The 16,993-nt window shown below is 42.2% G+C and overlaps 1 protein-coding gene across 4 annotated transcripts in view; it reads left to right on the top strand.

Annotated features, from left to right (window-relative positions):
- Positions 1-4,197: 4,197 nt before the first annotated feature.
- ANKRD17 (ankyrin repeat domain 17) overlaps positions 4,198-16,993 on the top strand; it is a 59,767-nt gene continuing 46,971 nt past the window's right edge. For all 4 annotated transcript variants that reach the window (XM_031553038.1, XM_031553037.1, XM_031553036.1 and 1 more), the window contains exon 1: positions 4,198-4,218. In XM_031553038.1, coding sequence (XP_031408898.1) covers positions 4,213-4,218 — 6 coding nt within the window. In that variant the 5' untranslated portion in view covers positions 4,198-4,212. The remainder of the gene's footprint in view (positions 4,219-16,993) is intronic.

Genomic DNA, 16,993 nt, shown 5'->3' with positions numbered 1-16,993 from the left:
CCGCCTCGGTCCTCGGGGCGGGCAGCACGGGCGCTGCAGCCGGGCCTCCTGCATGGCCCTGCTAGCGTCCGCGGGGCTCGCCAGCTCCCTGCCGTACTACGGCTCCGGGACCCGCAGGTGTTACATCCCCACCTGCAGCCTGCATTGCTCCTCTTGCGTCGTCCATACGCTAGGCCAGTGTGGTTCCCGCATTTCCAATCTTCTTGAGAGTGTGTGGGCCGCTTTTAATGTCCCCTGCAGGTGCTGTGCTGTGAAATGAATGACATTTCCGCTTCTTGGGACTGAAACTTCAAAATGTGATTTCAGTCGCAGGAACAGAGTCTGGCCCAGGTGACCTAAAGCAACGTGGCTGTTCCAAGTGACATGGCTCCTTGTTCCACCTCGTATCAGCAAGGAGCTGTCACAGTTCAAGGAAGCTTCTTTTTTGTTGTCGTGGTGTTTCTGGTTTTGCCAACAAAGGCACGATTTCATTGCCAGCTGACTTTCCAAAATATATGCGTGTAGTCTTTACTGTCATGAGAAGCTCTTTGCTTGTTTTAGTTGCTGCCAAAATTTCAACAAAGCAGTGCTTTCAGCGATGCTTGTCTGGTAGGTTTATCCTGAATGGCCACATGTATGTTGCTCTTTGGCCTTCAATTTTATGGCAGTAGAACCGCCTAGTGTGGTGTTAACAGTGTTAATGCTCATGTGGAAGTTAAACACAATTATATCCAGAATGTTAACACAAATGCTCGGCGCGTGCTTAAGAAATTGTTACCAATTCCTGGATGAGACACTTGTACCAGTATCTGTCTGTGTGGCTGGGTTTCTGTGGTGAGACCAAAAGTGAACTGGGCTCTCTGCCATCAGACAAACATGTTAGTATTTCATTTGCCTTAATGGATGTGGAAAGCTTTTTCCTTTTTCTTTTGAACTCTAAATCGTCATATGCAGCTCCATTGTATGTCGAGTTAATAAAAACACTTGAGTTTCTTCCTTTTCTTTTTCTGGAAAAGCAGTTAGCAAATTAATTGTGTATAGTTGTAGTTTAGGTTTATGTGTGTGAATCGAACACATGCTTCTTGGATTAAGATGGATTTGATGACTTCTGGTAATTGCAACACGCATTCATTTCACATGTTCATTTGTTGGTCAACCCAAGCCATTCTATGATACGATTTTATGATTCATTTCCGTGTCATGAGGCAAACTGTATTTTGGGAAAATATCCTTAAGAATCAAGTCGCTATTTAGATTGTGTGACTCCAGATGAGCATTAACTCTAACTACATGGCTGCTCATGAATCTCAGTAATGCCATAGAGGCCAATTTTTAATTTCTTAGTGTATCAGTGGATGAAATGCAGTTATTGAAAGTTATTAGGGGTCTGGAAGTCAAACTTGGTTGTCCCCAAACTTACTACTGTTGAAACTTCTAAAAGCGTGTTTAGGCTGTTTGCTTTATTTTTCTTTTTAGTGCTTTACTTTCTCCTGTGGAGCAATTACTGATACAATTTTGAAGACTACAGCGTGAAGGTGGAGAGAACTGCTGTTGCTTAGCAAAATCTAAGTCACATCTCATTTATTGGACAGAGTTTGTACTTAGTTAAATTTGAAGAGAGTTTTCCTTACCTTTTTACAAAATGTTCAAGGATTTTCTCACTCTAGATTGGTTATAGCTTAACTAAAACAATTCTTCTGTGAGTTTAATGCATCTGGGGGCAGAAATGATCTTTAGCCCAGAGGATGTCATTTAGTGGCTTGGCTGCTGCACTCATGCCACCTTCAGTGAAGGTTGCATTCACTGCAGACCTTGGGCAGGCTTTCCTGCTCTGCTGAAGAGGAACAGTGTCCTGGCTGCATTACTTGTGTTTGGTGTTGAAAGTACTGTAAAGGAATGCAGCTGCATAAAATTTAAATGCCATGGGGTTCATCTCCAGTTGGTTTTGTTTCTTTGGTTCTTCTGATACGTGTATCTTGGCAATAGTTCCCTGTTAACGTGTGACTTAGCTGATGACAAAGCTTTTTTTGTGTGTGTCGGTATAACATTTCAGGTTTTGGCTTGTTTGTGCTAGTGGAGGAATAACTGGAGACTTAGATGTGGAATTCAAATAGAAGCATAAAGCAAGCATTGCTCTTTTGTCACTTTGAAGTATTCAACAGAAACATTTTCTTTGTTGGGTGAAAAGAAGATAAGTTTCCTCCTGACAGATGAGGATACAGTCTGCATTGTAGTGTGCAGAAAAGCATGTTGGATACTTATGAAAGTGGAGGGGTGAATTTATATTCCCTGTGATATTTTAATATTTGTCAAGGGAAGGTGCCATATATTCTGACCTTCAGGTTGTTTAAAAGCTTCTGCACTTGACTTAACGGAAACAGATGGATGTGCAGTGCCAGCCCACTTGACAGTTTATTATTAATGTCCTTAATTAAGTGCATTTAGAACAACCGAAAAAATCCTTTAACTTATTTGTGTAAGGTAAATATTTGTCACCTTCATTGGTTTGAAACTAAAACCAATTATGATCAAAACATAATTTCTTAGTGTAATATGGGGAGTCTTTCTTACCTGCAGAAGATTCTTACCTTTGTACTAGAGCAGTGGTGAAGGGTATTTTGTTTTTGTTTTTCCAGCTCTGAAGATCCTACTTTGGTTGCTTTACCTGATATTTGGTTGCTTTGGCTGATATGGTAGTGATGTTGGTGAGTGGCGGGATAATGTAAAGCAATCACCCCCATCACATCTAGTACAGCTGTAGTGCAGGTAGTGGAGCCATGGCTTCAATAGTGACCAGAAGCTTTACGTAAGCAGAGGCAACTCTGCTCGAGTACATAGGTGCTTGATGGAGTAGTGACAGGAGGAAGAGCAAATTGTTAACCATTAAATACAAGAATAATGTTTCACGCACATCCAGAGATCAGGGGGCTCTACAATGCAATTTTTAAAGGTTTAGGCTTTTGATATTTATAAACCTTGCAGTCTTCTGTCTGAAAATTAGATTGGAATTATACTCCAGTGCTGTTGCTTGAGGCATTAACTGGAATCTTTCCAGCTCTTAGGCTAGTATTTTTCTTGTTCTGTTTCTTTTAGTTTCTGTCATCTTGCCTGTTTAACTTCATTTATGTCTTCCCTTTCTTTTAAAAAGTTTTTCTATGTGAAGTCAACCTTGGCTACTAATAACTACAGTACTTCCTAGCTATTCACTGCAATTTTTCATGCATTTTCATGCAACATAACTAAGTTTGGGCCACAGGCGATGAATGTCGAGAGACTATGTTCCTGCCTGGATCCAAGGTGATGGTTCTTCTAAGGGTCAGTCTTTGAAAATCTTTGAACTTGTAAAAGCAAGAGAGCCCCTGTTTAAATGCTGTGATATCCCAGTCTCTCACACACACATGTACACACATGTAGGTTTATAAGTTGAGTGGAGTATTATGGCAAGGCACCAAGAATGTAGTTATGCAGCATTAAGTATTGGAAGAGTTGGGCTTTTGCCTGCAGTGAAGATGTGCTGTTGTGTCATGCCCTGAGGTAGGGTTGAACTTTGTGTTGGGATGCATCTGCTGCAGAATCAGTATGACCTTGTTTTGTTAGTCACCTTTTGTCAATCAGGAATTAGTTGTTCGTGCTGTAGTTCACCTACAGTTTAAGAAAAGCAGACTGGTTGCTGTTCCAGGGTATGAGACTACCTTGTTCCCAGGAGAAATCCTGCCAAGTGAGCGAGTTCAGAAGGAAGCTAAAAATGGCTCATGTGAGGTATTTTTCATGGAGGAGGATTAGCCTGAAGTCAAGCTGAACCTGGTAATGGCAAGGCTGAGTTGGTCGGCCATCTTATAATCAGGTGGCATTAATTCCCCCAAACGACCTGTAGGGCAAGATGAGTAGGAACGATCTTAATATGAAGTTCATGCAGCAGGGTGCTAGAACTTGCACCATGCCCTTGTTCAGCTAGTAAAGACACACAAGATTAGGGAAATATTAATGGAAAAATACAATTATTGCCCTTCTCTTGAATCAGCTGGAAAAGAGTGGTCCTGGAGTCTTTGTGGGCTTGCTGGCCAAATTGCTTATAGAAATAGGTATGTAGTAGATTAGTGAGTTGTGTAGTGAAAAACCCCTTGTGCTGCTGTCTTCTCATGTTTCCACGGAGCTGACAGAATGGTGTCAGTCTGACAGAACAGAAGTGATGGCAACCACCTAGGCCCTGCTAGCCCTTGTGTTTGCAGCTTCATGGAGGTGAGTGCAAACTGCAGTGAAGCTGCCTAGCTTGATTCCCTTGGGGCTCTTTCTGTAATGTCTTGTGCTTTCAAGCAAAACAGGAATCCTTTCCCTTGGAACTACTTTCTCCCAGGTACTGCCTCATCTGAGCATTTGTCTATTGTTTGAGGCTCAAAGCAACTGTGTTTTGGAAGTCTTGCCATGTGTTACTTTCCCCCATACCATTAATTTAGTAAGACTGGGTAGCAGGGCAAGGTGCTTATTTTCTGTGGCTTGAGCTGGGTTGTTTTTATTGGAAGCAAAAAAGAAAAGCTGGTGGATGTGTTTTCATTGAATTTTCAGCTGTTCCTGCTTGGCTTGTAGGAAGAGATCTCAAGTCTGATGGTGCAATTGAAAGCGATTGTTTCTCTGTTCTGTTGTTTTACCATCTTCCAGTAATGGTTTGTTCTTTGTACAGTAATATGAAAACACAGTTACTACGTGAGACGCTTTAAGGCAGTAAATGACTTCGTACCTGGACAGCTGCTGTTGAAAAGGTCAGCGTTGTTAAGTGGCTGTGTCTGCCAGTGAGCTGGCTGCTAATTGAGAGCTTCACTGAAGACCTCGACTTGACTAGAAGGTGGAATTGGTCTGCAAAAGTCTCTTTTAAACCCAGCTGTTTTTTACTGATCACTTAGTTGAAACTGGACATTTGATCCAAAACGAAAAGAAAACTGAGGTGTTCTAGGTGAATTTATTTGTTTTTTGTTTTTTGTTTCCTTGTGTCCCATCTTTAAACCTTTGTAGAAACACAGCAGTTTTTCTCCTGACTAAAGTACTTCTACCTTTTTTTCCTGCATGCATATAAAGTCTCTTCAGTTCTGGAATTTGCTAGCTCTGTTGGCTGACAGGAAGTCACATGCACCGAAGCTCTAACTCACACTCAAAACAACCTGTTACACTGCCTCAGCATCAAAATCATTTGAGAAGTGTGACTTGTATAAGCATTGATTTCTGTCAGTGGCTATTACTTTCTATGCTGCACAGTTCTTGCAAAGTTTTGTCTGTTAATTCACTTAATAGCAACATTCATGTTACTGGGTGACAGACTTAAACATCTGAAATGCTGTTTTAGGAATAAAGATGTTGTTCCTGTCCCCCACTGCGGACAGATTTGTAATCTGAAAAGCAACTTTGTACTGGCAGTTTTATTTGTGATATGAATATAGCTGAAAGTGATGAAAAGAAGGAGCAGAAACTTGATTCCTGTTGCAACATGTCCTACTGAGAAGCTGTTGTTGGAACTGTATTCGTATTAACATAGAAAAATAAGCTAAGATGTCTTCAGGCGCAATTAGAACAGATGTGGTCAGAAGCCAAAAGAGTAGAAATCAAAATGGCAATAGTGACTTGAGGGAATTTCACGTGTGATTTTTCTGTCTGGGGTACTGGAGGAAATGGTAGGAAGAAAGAGATCCCCTTAAAGTTGCTGTCTTTGTTCTACTCTTAAGCTTCAATTTTTAGACCATGTCCTTTTCAGAAGAAGAAAAAAACTGATATATTTGGATTTGGTCAAGTAGTTATGCTTCTCTTGTTTTCCTTTGCAAGTTGATTAGTTTACCATATGTTAAAAAAAAAAAAGAAAGCAAAAAACAACTCTGTTCTGATCTGTTCAGTGTGGTGATGCTTTCAGTTGAGTGTGCTAAATACAGCAAACCAACCGTCCTCTATTTGTTAGGTATGCTTAATAATGCTTTGTATTGTGGGGGAAAAAATCAGTGGCTATCAAGCCTGTGAGAGAGAATTTTAAGCAAATCAGTTGATGCTACTCAAAATGATTTCTGCTGTGCGCAGTTCCCCAGGTGGGTAACTATAAGAATTCTGATCAGACACTGGACTCAGCGGTTTCCTACTGTAACTTCATCCTCTCTCCAGAAGAGTGGCAAACAAGGCCATACCAACTCCCTTTTTGAACAAAAGGCTCAATTGTAAATGCAGAAAAGTGGTCTTTTTTTTTTTTAAACCAATGGGAAATAAAGGAAATCAGCGTTACGTTTGATGCTTTGGGGAGTTTTTTGGTCTTCATTTTTGTCTTCCAATGCAGTCAGTTGTTTCAGGACAGCTGCACTACTGTTCCTCTATTTATAAGACAAAAGTGAATACCAACTAGCAAAACTGGAGCAACCTGAAGTAATGTCAAAGCTCTTGATGTCATGAGTCCTATCTTCCCAAAATATATTTGGTTATTTTCATAAATTCTTCATGTGATAGTTTGATGTGGCTGCCCTTCCTCATATGGATGTAGAATGGAGACTTCAGCAGGTTAACTACAGGCAGAAAAGTAGATGTTTTCAAAGGAACTCTGCTGTCTAGTTTCCTATCCCTGAAGACGATGTATTGAATAGGATGCAGACCACACAATTTCTTGAGGCAGTGCACACCAGCAAGTTTGTTACTGTCATTTTTACAGGAAAAAAATTGGTGTAGCTTGTTTATACATTATTTAAATTGCTTAGGATGAGCCCTTTTGACTAATCTCAGCTGAAATAAAGCCTGCTTCTTAAGGGGCCATTCTGTAGAATCGTTTTCAGCATTGCTGTGATGGTGCAGTTTTTAAGCAATGGCAGCCTGGTTTATCTCTTGACTGTTCTCTAGCTTGGAAGTTGATGGAAGGAAATAGTACCTGAGTCTGCAGGTGCACATGGAATAGCATTTGTGCTTTAACACTGAGATGCTGGAAACAAATTGAGACTATTGGTTAAGCCGTAATCTTTTTATGAATAGAGATATGTTTGAGAGATTTGTCCTTCTAGTAAGTATCTTCCTTCCAGTGTACTTTTTCTTATTTCTAAGTATATGTTGTCTTGTATTACTAATTCAGCGTAAGGCGGCTTTCATTTAAAGGGCTGCCATCTATCATGAGGAAACATGAATTGTGGAGCATATATGCAGTTTGTTCTTGTTTTTACTTCAAGGGATAGCATATTGCTACATCCTAAGACTGCGAGGAGAAGTTTTGTAGGTGTCTTGTATTATGCAGTGCAGCATACTGCTTTAATCACTTTGATCAAGCTAAAGAAAAGCTGTGGCTAAGCTGGGCTACACATTACATTGCTTGAAGAAAATTGTTCTAGTGTTCTTGTACTCTTTTAGATCCATGCCTTCCAATACTTGAAGGAAGCATATAAACAGGAGGGCTGTTTACATGGGTGGATGGTGACAGGACAAGAGGGAATGGTTTTAACTGAGACAGGGGAGGTTTAGGTTAGATATTAGGAGGAAGTTTTTCACACAGAGGATGGTGAAGCACTGGAACAGGTTGCTCAAGGAGGTTGTGGATGCCCCATCCCTGGAGGCATTAAAGGCCAGGCTGGATGTAGCTCTGCGCAGCCTGGTCTGGTGGTGGCAACCCTGCACACAGCAGGGGGGTTGAAACTAGATGATTGCTGTGGTCCTTTTCAACTCAGGACGTTCTGTTGCTGTGGGTAAGAACATGCACGCATGAGTTTCATTCATGCCAAAGGGAATTCTGAGTTTGACTGAGTCAGAAGAGCTGTTTATGCACTTCTGTCCCTCTTCCACATATCCTTGTTCCCTGCTGCTGCTTCATCTTTGTGGAGTGCTACTCTGAAGAATAACCAATGGAAAGTACTTCTGGATGGCAACGATTTCTTGCCAGTTTTGTTTAAGGAAACACATCGGCAGTTTAAAACTGTTTCTGAAACAGAAACAACTGGTGTTAGGCAGTTCAGTTCATTTGTTCACTGTGTTTTATGTTAGCCACAGTGAGGGACAGAATCAACTTCTGTGACCTTCTTGTGTCTGTGGGCCCAGTGCCTGATGTGCAGTTGTTGGAATATGCACTCTGATAGATCTCTGCTTTCCCAAAACAGGTTCTTTTTCCTGTGAGAGGAATGTATTGTATCTATCCATCATCGCTGTAGCAGGGAGCCCAGGTGTGTGGATATGTACGGCCTCAACCATGCATTTCTGCAGCAGTCAGAAACTCTCATTGCACAACATGGAGTCACTGCATGGGATGCTTAATGGTGGGAGGGAGTTTTATAAGGATATAGTGTTAGTAGAGCAGTACGTTAGGTAACAGGAGTTCTGAGATTTAGTCCTGAGAGTAACTATGACTTCTTGTGACATAGTAAGAGCTGTTTAATTTCTGCTCTTGTAATTTCTCTTGTTCTGTGATTTGATCAATCTATATGTCTCCGTATCTGTGTGTGGAGAGGAAAATATGTGGACAAGCAGAGTCACTTGCCTTTTCGTTTTGTCGAGGCAAAATGCTGTTGCCTTAATGGCTTATCTGCGCATCAGGAATTTCAGGGAATGGAGGTCTTTCTGCGTTGTACACTTTGGCCCACACCACAGAGTAGTTTGTGTTATGTTTGTGTTATGAGGTACTGTGGCATAAATGATCATGTGAACTGCCCTCTGTTTTGCATTACGATTGGAATTGAGAAATAAGCAGGAAGCAAGGCACTTGACAACAGTTAAGGAGCAGAAGGAGTAGCTCCTGGAGGGAATTGTGCAGCACCCGTGTAGTTGCTCTCACATGCAGGGAGTAGAGAAGCCAAGTTGACGAGGCTAATTGTTGAAAGTTGTGCCGACTGAGAAACGCTTTCTGGCAGATTTAGCACAGGAGATCTACAGCATTTCATTGCGGAGGCTGGGGAAGTCGGTGTTCTCCCTCTTCTGAACCTTGTGAGTGTGGTTTGCTGGTAGTGAAAACTCACTAGATAGATGTGTTAATGGAGGCTTGATTTCTGGAAGCTGTTTTGAATGTACGTAAGATTATATTCTTAAAATTGTGTGTATCAAGAGTGGTCTCATCTCTGATTGATATGAATAAATGCCTGTCCTCTTTCTCCTCTGAATCTGGATAATTTGCTAAGTTCAGCAGCTTCCTTGGCATAGACTACAGAGGAGCTGTTTTGGGTCATCTGAGGCCTCGCTGCAAGAAATAAGTGTGTGCTCAAATCTGAGGGAAGTGCTATTGGCTTTAAACTATGCTGTTAGGAAATCTGGGTGAAGGCGAGGCCGCGCAGTGCTGTTCCTACATACAGCTTCATTTCTGCTGGCTTTGTCTACATAAAAGTTATGATGTCGTGCTTCCATTGTTCAGCTGTGCTGATCTAAAATCCTTAGGAAAACAACTTCTTCAGTTGGAAATGAATGGGTGTGCACAGTTCTGGACTGAAACCACAGCAGAGCGCTTTGGGCCAGTAAAAGCACTTGTGAGAAGCTGGGCCACCTTTAGTTGTGGTAAGCTGCTCTAAACTCCCTTCTCAGAGGATTAGTAAAAGGTCTTGATCTGTTCTAGCAAAGCCTGAGAGAGTGGCAGAGAAATGGCTGCTTACCGAGCTGTGAAAAGAAAGCTCAAGATGCTTCTCCTTGAATACTCTGCAGGTGACAAACATGCTGGCAAGCCCCCTGAAGTTAACTGGTGATAACAATAAATGGCGATTGGGATTTCAAGCTTGGCTTTGACAGAGCTAACAGAACCGAAACAATGCATTTATGCTTCTGGTAGCTCACAGTTTTTGTTTTCTCCTCTTCCTCAGGTGTCGTTTTAAAAGAAGATGTGTGAAGGTTATAAACGAGTGGTTGCGTGATCTGTGTAGCAGGGAGATTTGTTTTGGGGTTGGAAATGCTTGTGTTGAGAAGGCATCCATTAAATCTAGCCTTGTGGTATGCAATTAAGGCAAAAGGTGAGTCCAGTGGAGAAGAAATGACCAGTCTTTCCCACAGGATTTTCTGTTTCTTGTAAGCTCTCCTTCCTTAAGCAAGGCTTAAGAAAATAATTAGTGCCTTGAAAATCAGGTGGCAAAGAATGGCAGTTCTGCAGTGTGCTGCTACATCCCTAGGCCTTTGTCAGTAAGGCAGCTGCTTGGAGATGTGTCACTATGAATTGAGGTGCTCTTCAGGTAGATGTCCAAAATCTCTTCAGAGCAGAGCCATGCTTAATGTATTGGCAAATTTTTGTATAATGAATGAAAAACTGAAAGCACTTTCACGCAGCTAAGTTGTTCTGTGCTTACGTTCCCTGTGTGTGTTTGACTGACTGATAGATCAGAGCTCGCTGTGGCAGGATTGTGGGTCAGTCTGAGTCCATGGTGGTGAGGGCGTGCTGGAAGCACAGGCTGATCTGTGGAGGTGGAGACCTTGAGCTGTCCTTTGGCACAGTGAGAGCTCCAGCCGGCTGATTATGTGCTGCAGAAGGCTTCTTTGTCACTGCCTGTGACACTGCCTGCCTGCCTGCCTGCCTGCAGAAATGGCTGGGTGGTTAGAGGCAATGTAACACGTCCTCTGAGCTTTTTTACAGCTATAATGGCTAAGCTTGGGGTTGTGCAGCCCTATAAGTAACTTGTTAAGTAGCTTAAGTGATGCTTACATCAGGTATTTGAGAGAGAGTCTTAGGGGGCTGCAGTTGTCGAACTATGAATACGTAATTGGGCTTTGGAGCAACAATTGGAGAGGGTTGCTACTGGGCTCCATCAGAAGAGGGGTGTCCAGGTGGGGACAAGGAGGCCCTATCTGGAGTACTGTGTCCAGGTCTGGAGCCCCCAGTACAAGAAAGACAGGGAGCTGTTGGAGAGGGTCCAGAGGAGGGCCATGAAGATGATCAGGGGACTGGAGCACCTCCCTTATGAAGAGAGGCTGAGGGAGCTGGGCTTGTTCAGACTGGGGAAAAGAAGGCTGTGAGATGACCTCATTGTAACCTTTCAGTACCTAAAGGGAGCCTACAAAGAGGAGCGAAATCAACTCTTTGAAAGGGTTGATAACAGCAGGACGAGGGGAAATGGTTTTAAGTTGAGGGAGGGAAGATTTAGGTTGGATGTCAGGGGGAAGTTCTTTACAGAGAGAGTGGTGAGGTGCTGGAACAGGCTGCCCAGAGAGGTTGTGGATGCCCCGTCCCTGGAGGTGTTCAAGGCCAGATTGGATGGGGCCCTGGGCAGCCTGGTTTAGTATTAAATGGGGAGGTTGGTGGCCCTCATGTGGCAGGGGGGTTGGAGATTCATGATGCTTGATGTCCCTTCCAATCCTGGCCATTCTGTGTGATAGGTTTTGTTGTTTATCTCCTCACATTGTGGTTACCTACACCCCTTCTTTGTTTCTGATTGATAGTTTATAGCTTGGGAAGAAGTGACAGGTTGCTTGCTATGGGCCACAAAAACTGACTTCTGTCAAGCTCTCTGTTGCAGTATTTCTCTGTTGGCAGGGATATTTTGCAGAAAACTGGTTCTACAGTGGCTTTGCAACAGTATGGGAGCAGCCTTTGTTGAAGATATATTTATGTCAGTGCTTCTGTTTTAGGCTACAGTGTTTCTGGTTTGGTCTAGCAGATATGAGCAGTTTGTTAAGTGAATTTTGCTCTTATACTGTCAGGGAAGTTTTGCTTGGTGAGTTCTTCACTAGCACAGGCCAAAAGGAGTGGTTGATATTAAATGTTTACGTTCAGCTTTGTGGGGTTTGGGGCAGGAGGAGGGATTGGATGTGTATTCCTGTGTTCAAATGGAGAAGGAACTCGTCAGCTTTGTACAGCATCCAGGTGGGTTTTGTTTGAAGCCAGGCTTCCAGAAGCATGAAAGAACATTTTTAGAGGAAGTTTTTGCAGATGCTTTCTGTCTATGACATCATGCTGTGACATCATGCCAGAGGCTTAACTTGCAGTTCTTGCGGCCTTTCTCCTTTCCCCACCCCTAAATAAAGTGGAACTGTAGCAGTGAATTTACTAAGATGATGAGTTGAGGTGGTGGTGTTTTTCTGTTGGCATGAATTCTTTCTTGTGCGCAGAATTGCAGCTGAGCAGCAGTTAACACGTAAATTTGCTTAATGTGGATGTATGCCAAATGTTTGGAAAGAACTGAAATGGAAAATAAAATATTAAACTAAAGGTCTCTTTTTCTTGGTAGTTCCACAGGAACAGCTTTCTTGTAGCTGTGTGTTCCAGTCTGCCTCTCTCTTTATTGTTGTTTGTCTGAGGATCAGCTACAGAGGGGGGGAGGGAATTCTGCGAATACATCAGCACCTGTCTCATCATCAGAAACACTGCAGTAATAATGCAGGTGTCCCTGCAGCAGAAACTCTGTTGGTGCCAGTCATGAGGACAGTGTTATGCCATTTCAGCAGCACGGGCTGTTAATCTTGTCGTTCCCTCCCCCCGCTTCTCTACAGCAGCGGCGAGAGGACTGGAGTGTACAGTTGATGGAAATATAAAAGAAGACAATGAAGAGACATTCCCGCTGCTAGACTTCAGATTTCTGCTGAACAAGGCGTTTTGATTTTGGGGGGGGTCATGGCATGTTAGACAGGAGATCTAATCATCCATCCCAGATAAAGGGAAGCAGTCCTCATTTCACGGGAAAGAAATGCTGCTCTAAGGCTTTGTGTACACTGGCAGTGCTGCTGTAGTATTGGGGTAGGCTAAGAAAGAATCATATGACAACGTGCTTCTGGTTCAGAATAGATATGAAGAAAAACACAAAAACCTTGAGATGGAAATCAAGTGGTCAGGGTAGTGTGGTTCACTTGGCCTTTTCAGTAACAAGCACTTTGATTTTTATCTAAGAAAAATAGTATCTCTTGTAAATACCTAGTAGATCATCACTTCTGCCTCAGAGCTGTGTCATCCATGTTAAGTGATGGTGATTTGTTTTGACCCCACAAAAATAACAGTCTCTGTCAAATGCTTGTTCTCAGGTTTTAATTGGAGCTTTTTTACTATGATGCGGTATTGATAGCATAAGAGTATTTTATTTTCAGATGGCTTCAGACCTAAGCAATAATTACAACTGAAAAGATGGCCTTAGCTGAAAAGGTAAAACAATGCAGGTTTTTTTGGCCTTAATGTTTAGTTTTATCAAGTCAAAATCCATGGCCACAGTTTCATTTTGGGGGGTATGCTAAGTTGATTGCTTTGCCTTAGGATTTCAAACCAGTGTAAGTTTTTTTCAATAAGTTGCCTTTCAGTTGGGATGGGTTAATATATGTTGAAAGTGTAAGCCATGTTCTGAGGGCTGAAGGGCAGCAGGATGAGAGGTAGGAGGTGCGTGCAGTTACTACTTTGCCATGGGCCACGTGAGGATCTGAAGAAAACTAAGCTCTCACTGAGTTTGCAATTAAGACTCACAAAAAGTGCAGTGTGGACAGTGTGTGGGCATTATGGAGTACATTAGGAATAATGAGTTTCTACTGATAAACTCCAGGCTGTTTGTTCACGTGCTTAATTGAAAGCTGGGTGTAAAGGCTTGGATAGCCCATTGAAGTTAAAAAGAGGATGGAATTCTGAATCATATCTAGCGGAGTTCTTGGATTGTTTGTTTGCATGGTAGATTTTGGATGCCTAAGTAAGAAATTAATGCCACAAGTAGATGGCTGGATTTTCCCAGGTCTTAGTTGAATATTGCTATGCAATACATGTGTATTCATTCATCTTTTTCCCTTATGAATCCTTTGACCACTGAATGCCTAAGATGCAAAACATGTCAAAAATACCTAGGAGTAATGTGGAAATAAAACTGTACGAATTATTAATCAAAATTGGTCTTCGTTGTTGCATTAAGAGTATTGTTTCAATTCCTCTCACTCATATCAGTTGCAAGGTGATACTATTAAAGGTGCTTGTCTGCATATGATGGATTTGTAGGGCATATCCATAAGTGAGTGGTAGAAAGTATTTCTGATTTTAAAGGGATACTTGCTAAAGTTGTATGAAGGACATGTGGATGTGTGAATGTGTTTATTTTTTTCCTGTGCAGTAACTTTGAATGATTTGACAGTAATCCCCAAGGCTGTGGGAAGTGATCAACAGATGCTCAGTGGAGAGCTGTTCAGCAGCTAAAAATACTAAGGAGCCGTTTTTGATAAAAGCACAGGCACGTGAAGATCCTGGCAGGGCTCCTGATCCTGGACTGCAGAATTGTGTAAGCTTGTCATCTTGAGGAAAGTGTTTGTCTTCACACTAGCTGTGTGTGCCCCCTTTCTGCTTGGTCCGCCCTGCTTGTTGGGCTTGCAGGAGGGAAGGGCTCTGGGTCCAGCTCTGAATAAGTAAATGTCAGTGGCTGTAAAAAAACAATCTGTGGTCTTAGAAAGGTGAAGGACAGGGATAGAAATAATTAGCTCGTCACCCTTGGAGGTGTGGGAGCTAAAACTGTTCTGTAGCGAAAGCTGAGATTAACTTGGATCTGAGTTGCTGGAGTGCAGCAGGAAGCTGGTGGGTCAAGCTCTGCTGTTTTGCTGGGCGTTCCTCATGTGAATCAGGGCCATGCATTGAAGGAGCATCACTTTAGCTGAGAGCATAAAGAATCTGAAATTTCCTTGCTGGTAACTTCTCAAAGTGGGACAAAATTCTATTGACAGAGCTGGTGATGATTGTAGTTTCAGTCTGAAGATGGCGTTGCAATACCTTGTGGGCCTGTAAATCTGTGTTAAATGTCATGTTATCTCTAAAACCCTTGTACTGCCCTCCAAAAATTTTACAGCTGTGAAAGATCAATTTTTGCAGCTCTTGGAAATTGGCAGTTAGCCTTTAGGTAACTAAGAAATAATAAAAACAACCTCTATATTCAGGTCAGTTTCAGGTGCTGCGGTTTGCTGCATGGCAGTAATAACTGGCTGTTCTTTGTGTGCTGCGTACTTCAGAGAGCCCTCATACTCCTTGTTCTCTGAGGAGCCCTTGGCAGCCTCTGCATGTCAAACACCAAAGGCTCCACTGCCAAGGCAAAAATTTAGCAAATATCAAATCAGGAATCCATGCCTAATAGAAGACAAAAAGCGTAGGAGTGATCTGTCAGCAGTTGCAAAGTAAGTTGGCTTTTAAATTGTAAGGCTCTAGAAAATAGGGGCTACCTTCCACCCCTAAGGAGAAGTAAAATGCCCACAAAGAGAATATTTTGTCAGATGAGGTGTTTTGAGGTCTCTTGAAGTACTTGTCTGGGCTAGCTGGGTTCATCCAAAACAGGTTTCAGATGATGTTATTTATGAAGCTTGAATAGTGAAGCTTAAAAATGTTTCATCCTGTTATGTTAATGACTGCAGCTTGCTCGTTCACAGCTTTCTAAGTCTGCTGCTAGCACCCTGACTGCTAGACAGTGAAACTGGATTTCACTCTGCTACTTGAAACATTTTTTTGTATAAAATGTTTACTACTATTTTGAGCATGTCTACATGTAAGAGGGGAATATTGTATTGTGTGGTTTCAGACTCTAAGTGCTGTCTAAAAAAAAATCTAGGAATGTGCATTTTTTCCAAGATGGTGGTGCTGATGTTTGGCCTAAGCACGGCTTTATGCTTTTTAGTATTTTGACTGGGTTGATGACTGTGTGCTTAAATGCACGCAGGCTGTAGCAACTGCTTGCTGCCTTCTATCTCTGCATCAGCTTTTGGATAGCATATGTTACGTAGTGTGATGCTGGTTTTTGTAATTTACGTGGAGAATAGTGTTTTAAATGCTTGTTGTGTTAATTTCTTTCAAAATGCTGGAAATAGTAAGTACAGAGTACTTACAGGGTGTCCTTAGAGAGAAGGGCAGTGGAATGGAATCTGCAAAATGCACTTCTTGGGCCCTTAAAGTCTCATAGCTGTGTAACATGATGTAGGGCTGAGAAAACGACTAGTTAGAACTTTAATTCCTCTGGGTTGTCCTTGAGACAGCTGTGATCCAGGGGAAAGTCTTTAAAACAGTGATAAATGCCAGAGATGCTCTATGGACTAACGAGCAGAGCTATTCACGGCAGCCATGTAGTGATTAGATGGATAAATAATAGTCTTCTGATATTCAGCGCTAAGGACTTTAATAGGTGGGGATTGTTGAGCTGTTTTCTACCACTGTTCATAAACAAAATTTCAAGTATCTCTTTTGATGTCTGCTGTTATAAAGCACCATAGAGCATCCCAGCTTAGAGGTAGTGGCATTATGAGTTGGAAGTTAGAATGCTGCAAGCGTTAGAGGTGCATGAAGGCAGACATGTAAGAGACACTTTAAATGTACCAAGGCCACTAGTGTAACAAAAAGGCTTAGCTCTGATCTTGTGGGTCTTTCATTGCACCGCATCAAGCAAGATCAAAATTTCTTGGCAGTGAAGTTGTACAGTCTGATCAGATTTCAACGGTGCTGTACTTGGATGGTGATACTGGTTTCTATGTGTTTATTTACATGAAGAATTCTCATACCAAGTTAGCCACGTGTGGCAGGCACTTCTGCTGAAAGTAAGTTTGAAGTTGCTGTCACTTTAGGCTTATGATGTTAGTTTGGATATAACGTATTGACTTTGGCATTAAAGTAAGACCATCAGCTTTATATTTAGTTGATGTAGTTTTTGAGGACTTAGTTTGTTGTTGAGTAGTGGATTTCTATCTCGACAGCATGGGCAATGAGTGACATAGGTGAGATTGGTATTCCATCCTCCTTTCTACCTGGCTTGACATGAAATTAGGAAGGTGTTAAAATGAGTCCTGGCTGCTGGTCAATTTTTGTGTAAAAGGCTCTGTTTGGAGGGAAGCTGCAGGATAAGTTTGGCACTTCGTTGCAGCTGTGTGAGGCCGTATGGAGGCATGTCTTGACTCGGAAGATACTCATATAGGGGAACCAAGGTGGGGTATCAACATGGCGGGCTCTACATATGTATTATTTGCACAGGAGAGATGGTGAGGAGCTGAATTGTGTCCCCAGGGGATCTGCTATTGCACAGTGAAATCCACTTTCAGCATCTGGCAGTTTGCAGTCAAAATATGGAATTGCTGAAATACTTAACAGCTTTCTTGAGCATACGTGCACAAGATCGTGTGCTGTGGATCGGCTTTT

The sequence above is a fragment of the Meleagris gallopavo genome, chromosome 4 (genome assembly GCF_000146605.3).
Source record: "Meleagris gallopavo isolate NT-WF06-2002-E0010 breed Aviagen turkey brand Nicholas breeding stock chromosome 4, Turkey_5.1, whole genome shotgun sequence".
In the NCBI taxonomy this organism is placed as follows: domain Eukaryota; kingdom Metazoa; phylum Chordata; class Aves; order Galliformes; family Phasianidae; genus Meleagris; species Meleagris gallopavo.
This window is presented reverse-complemented; position numbering and strand designations above follow the sequence as displayed.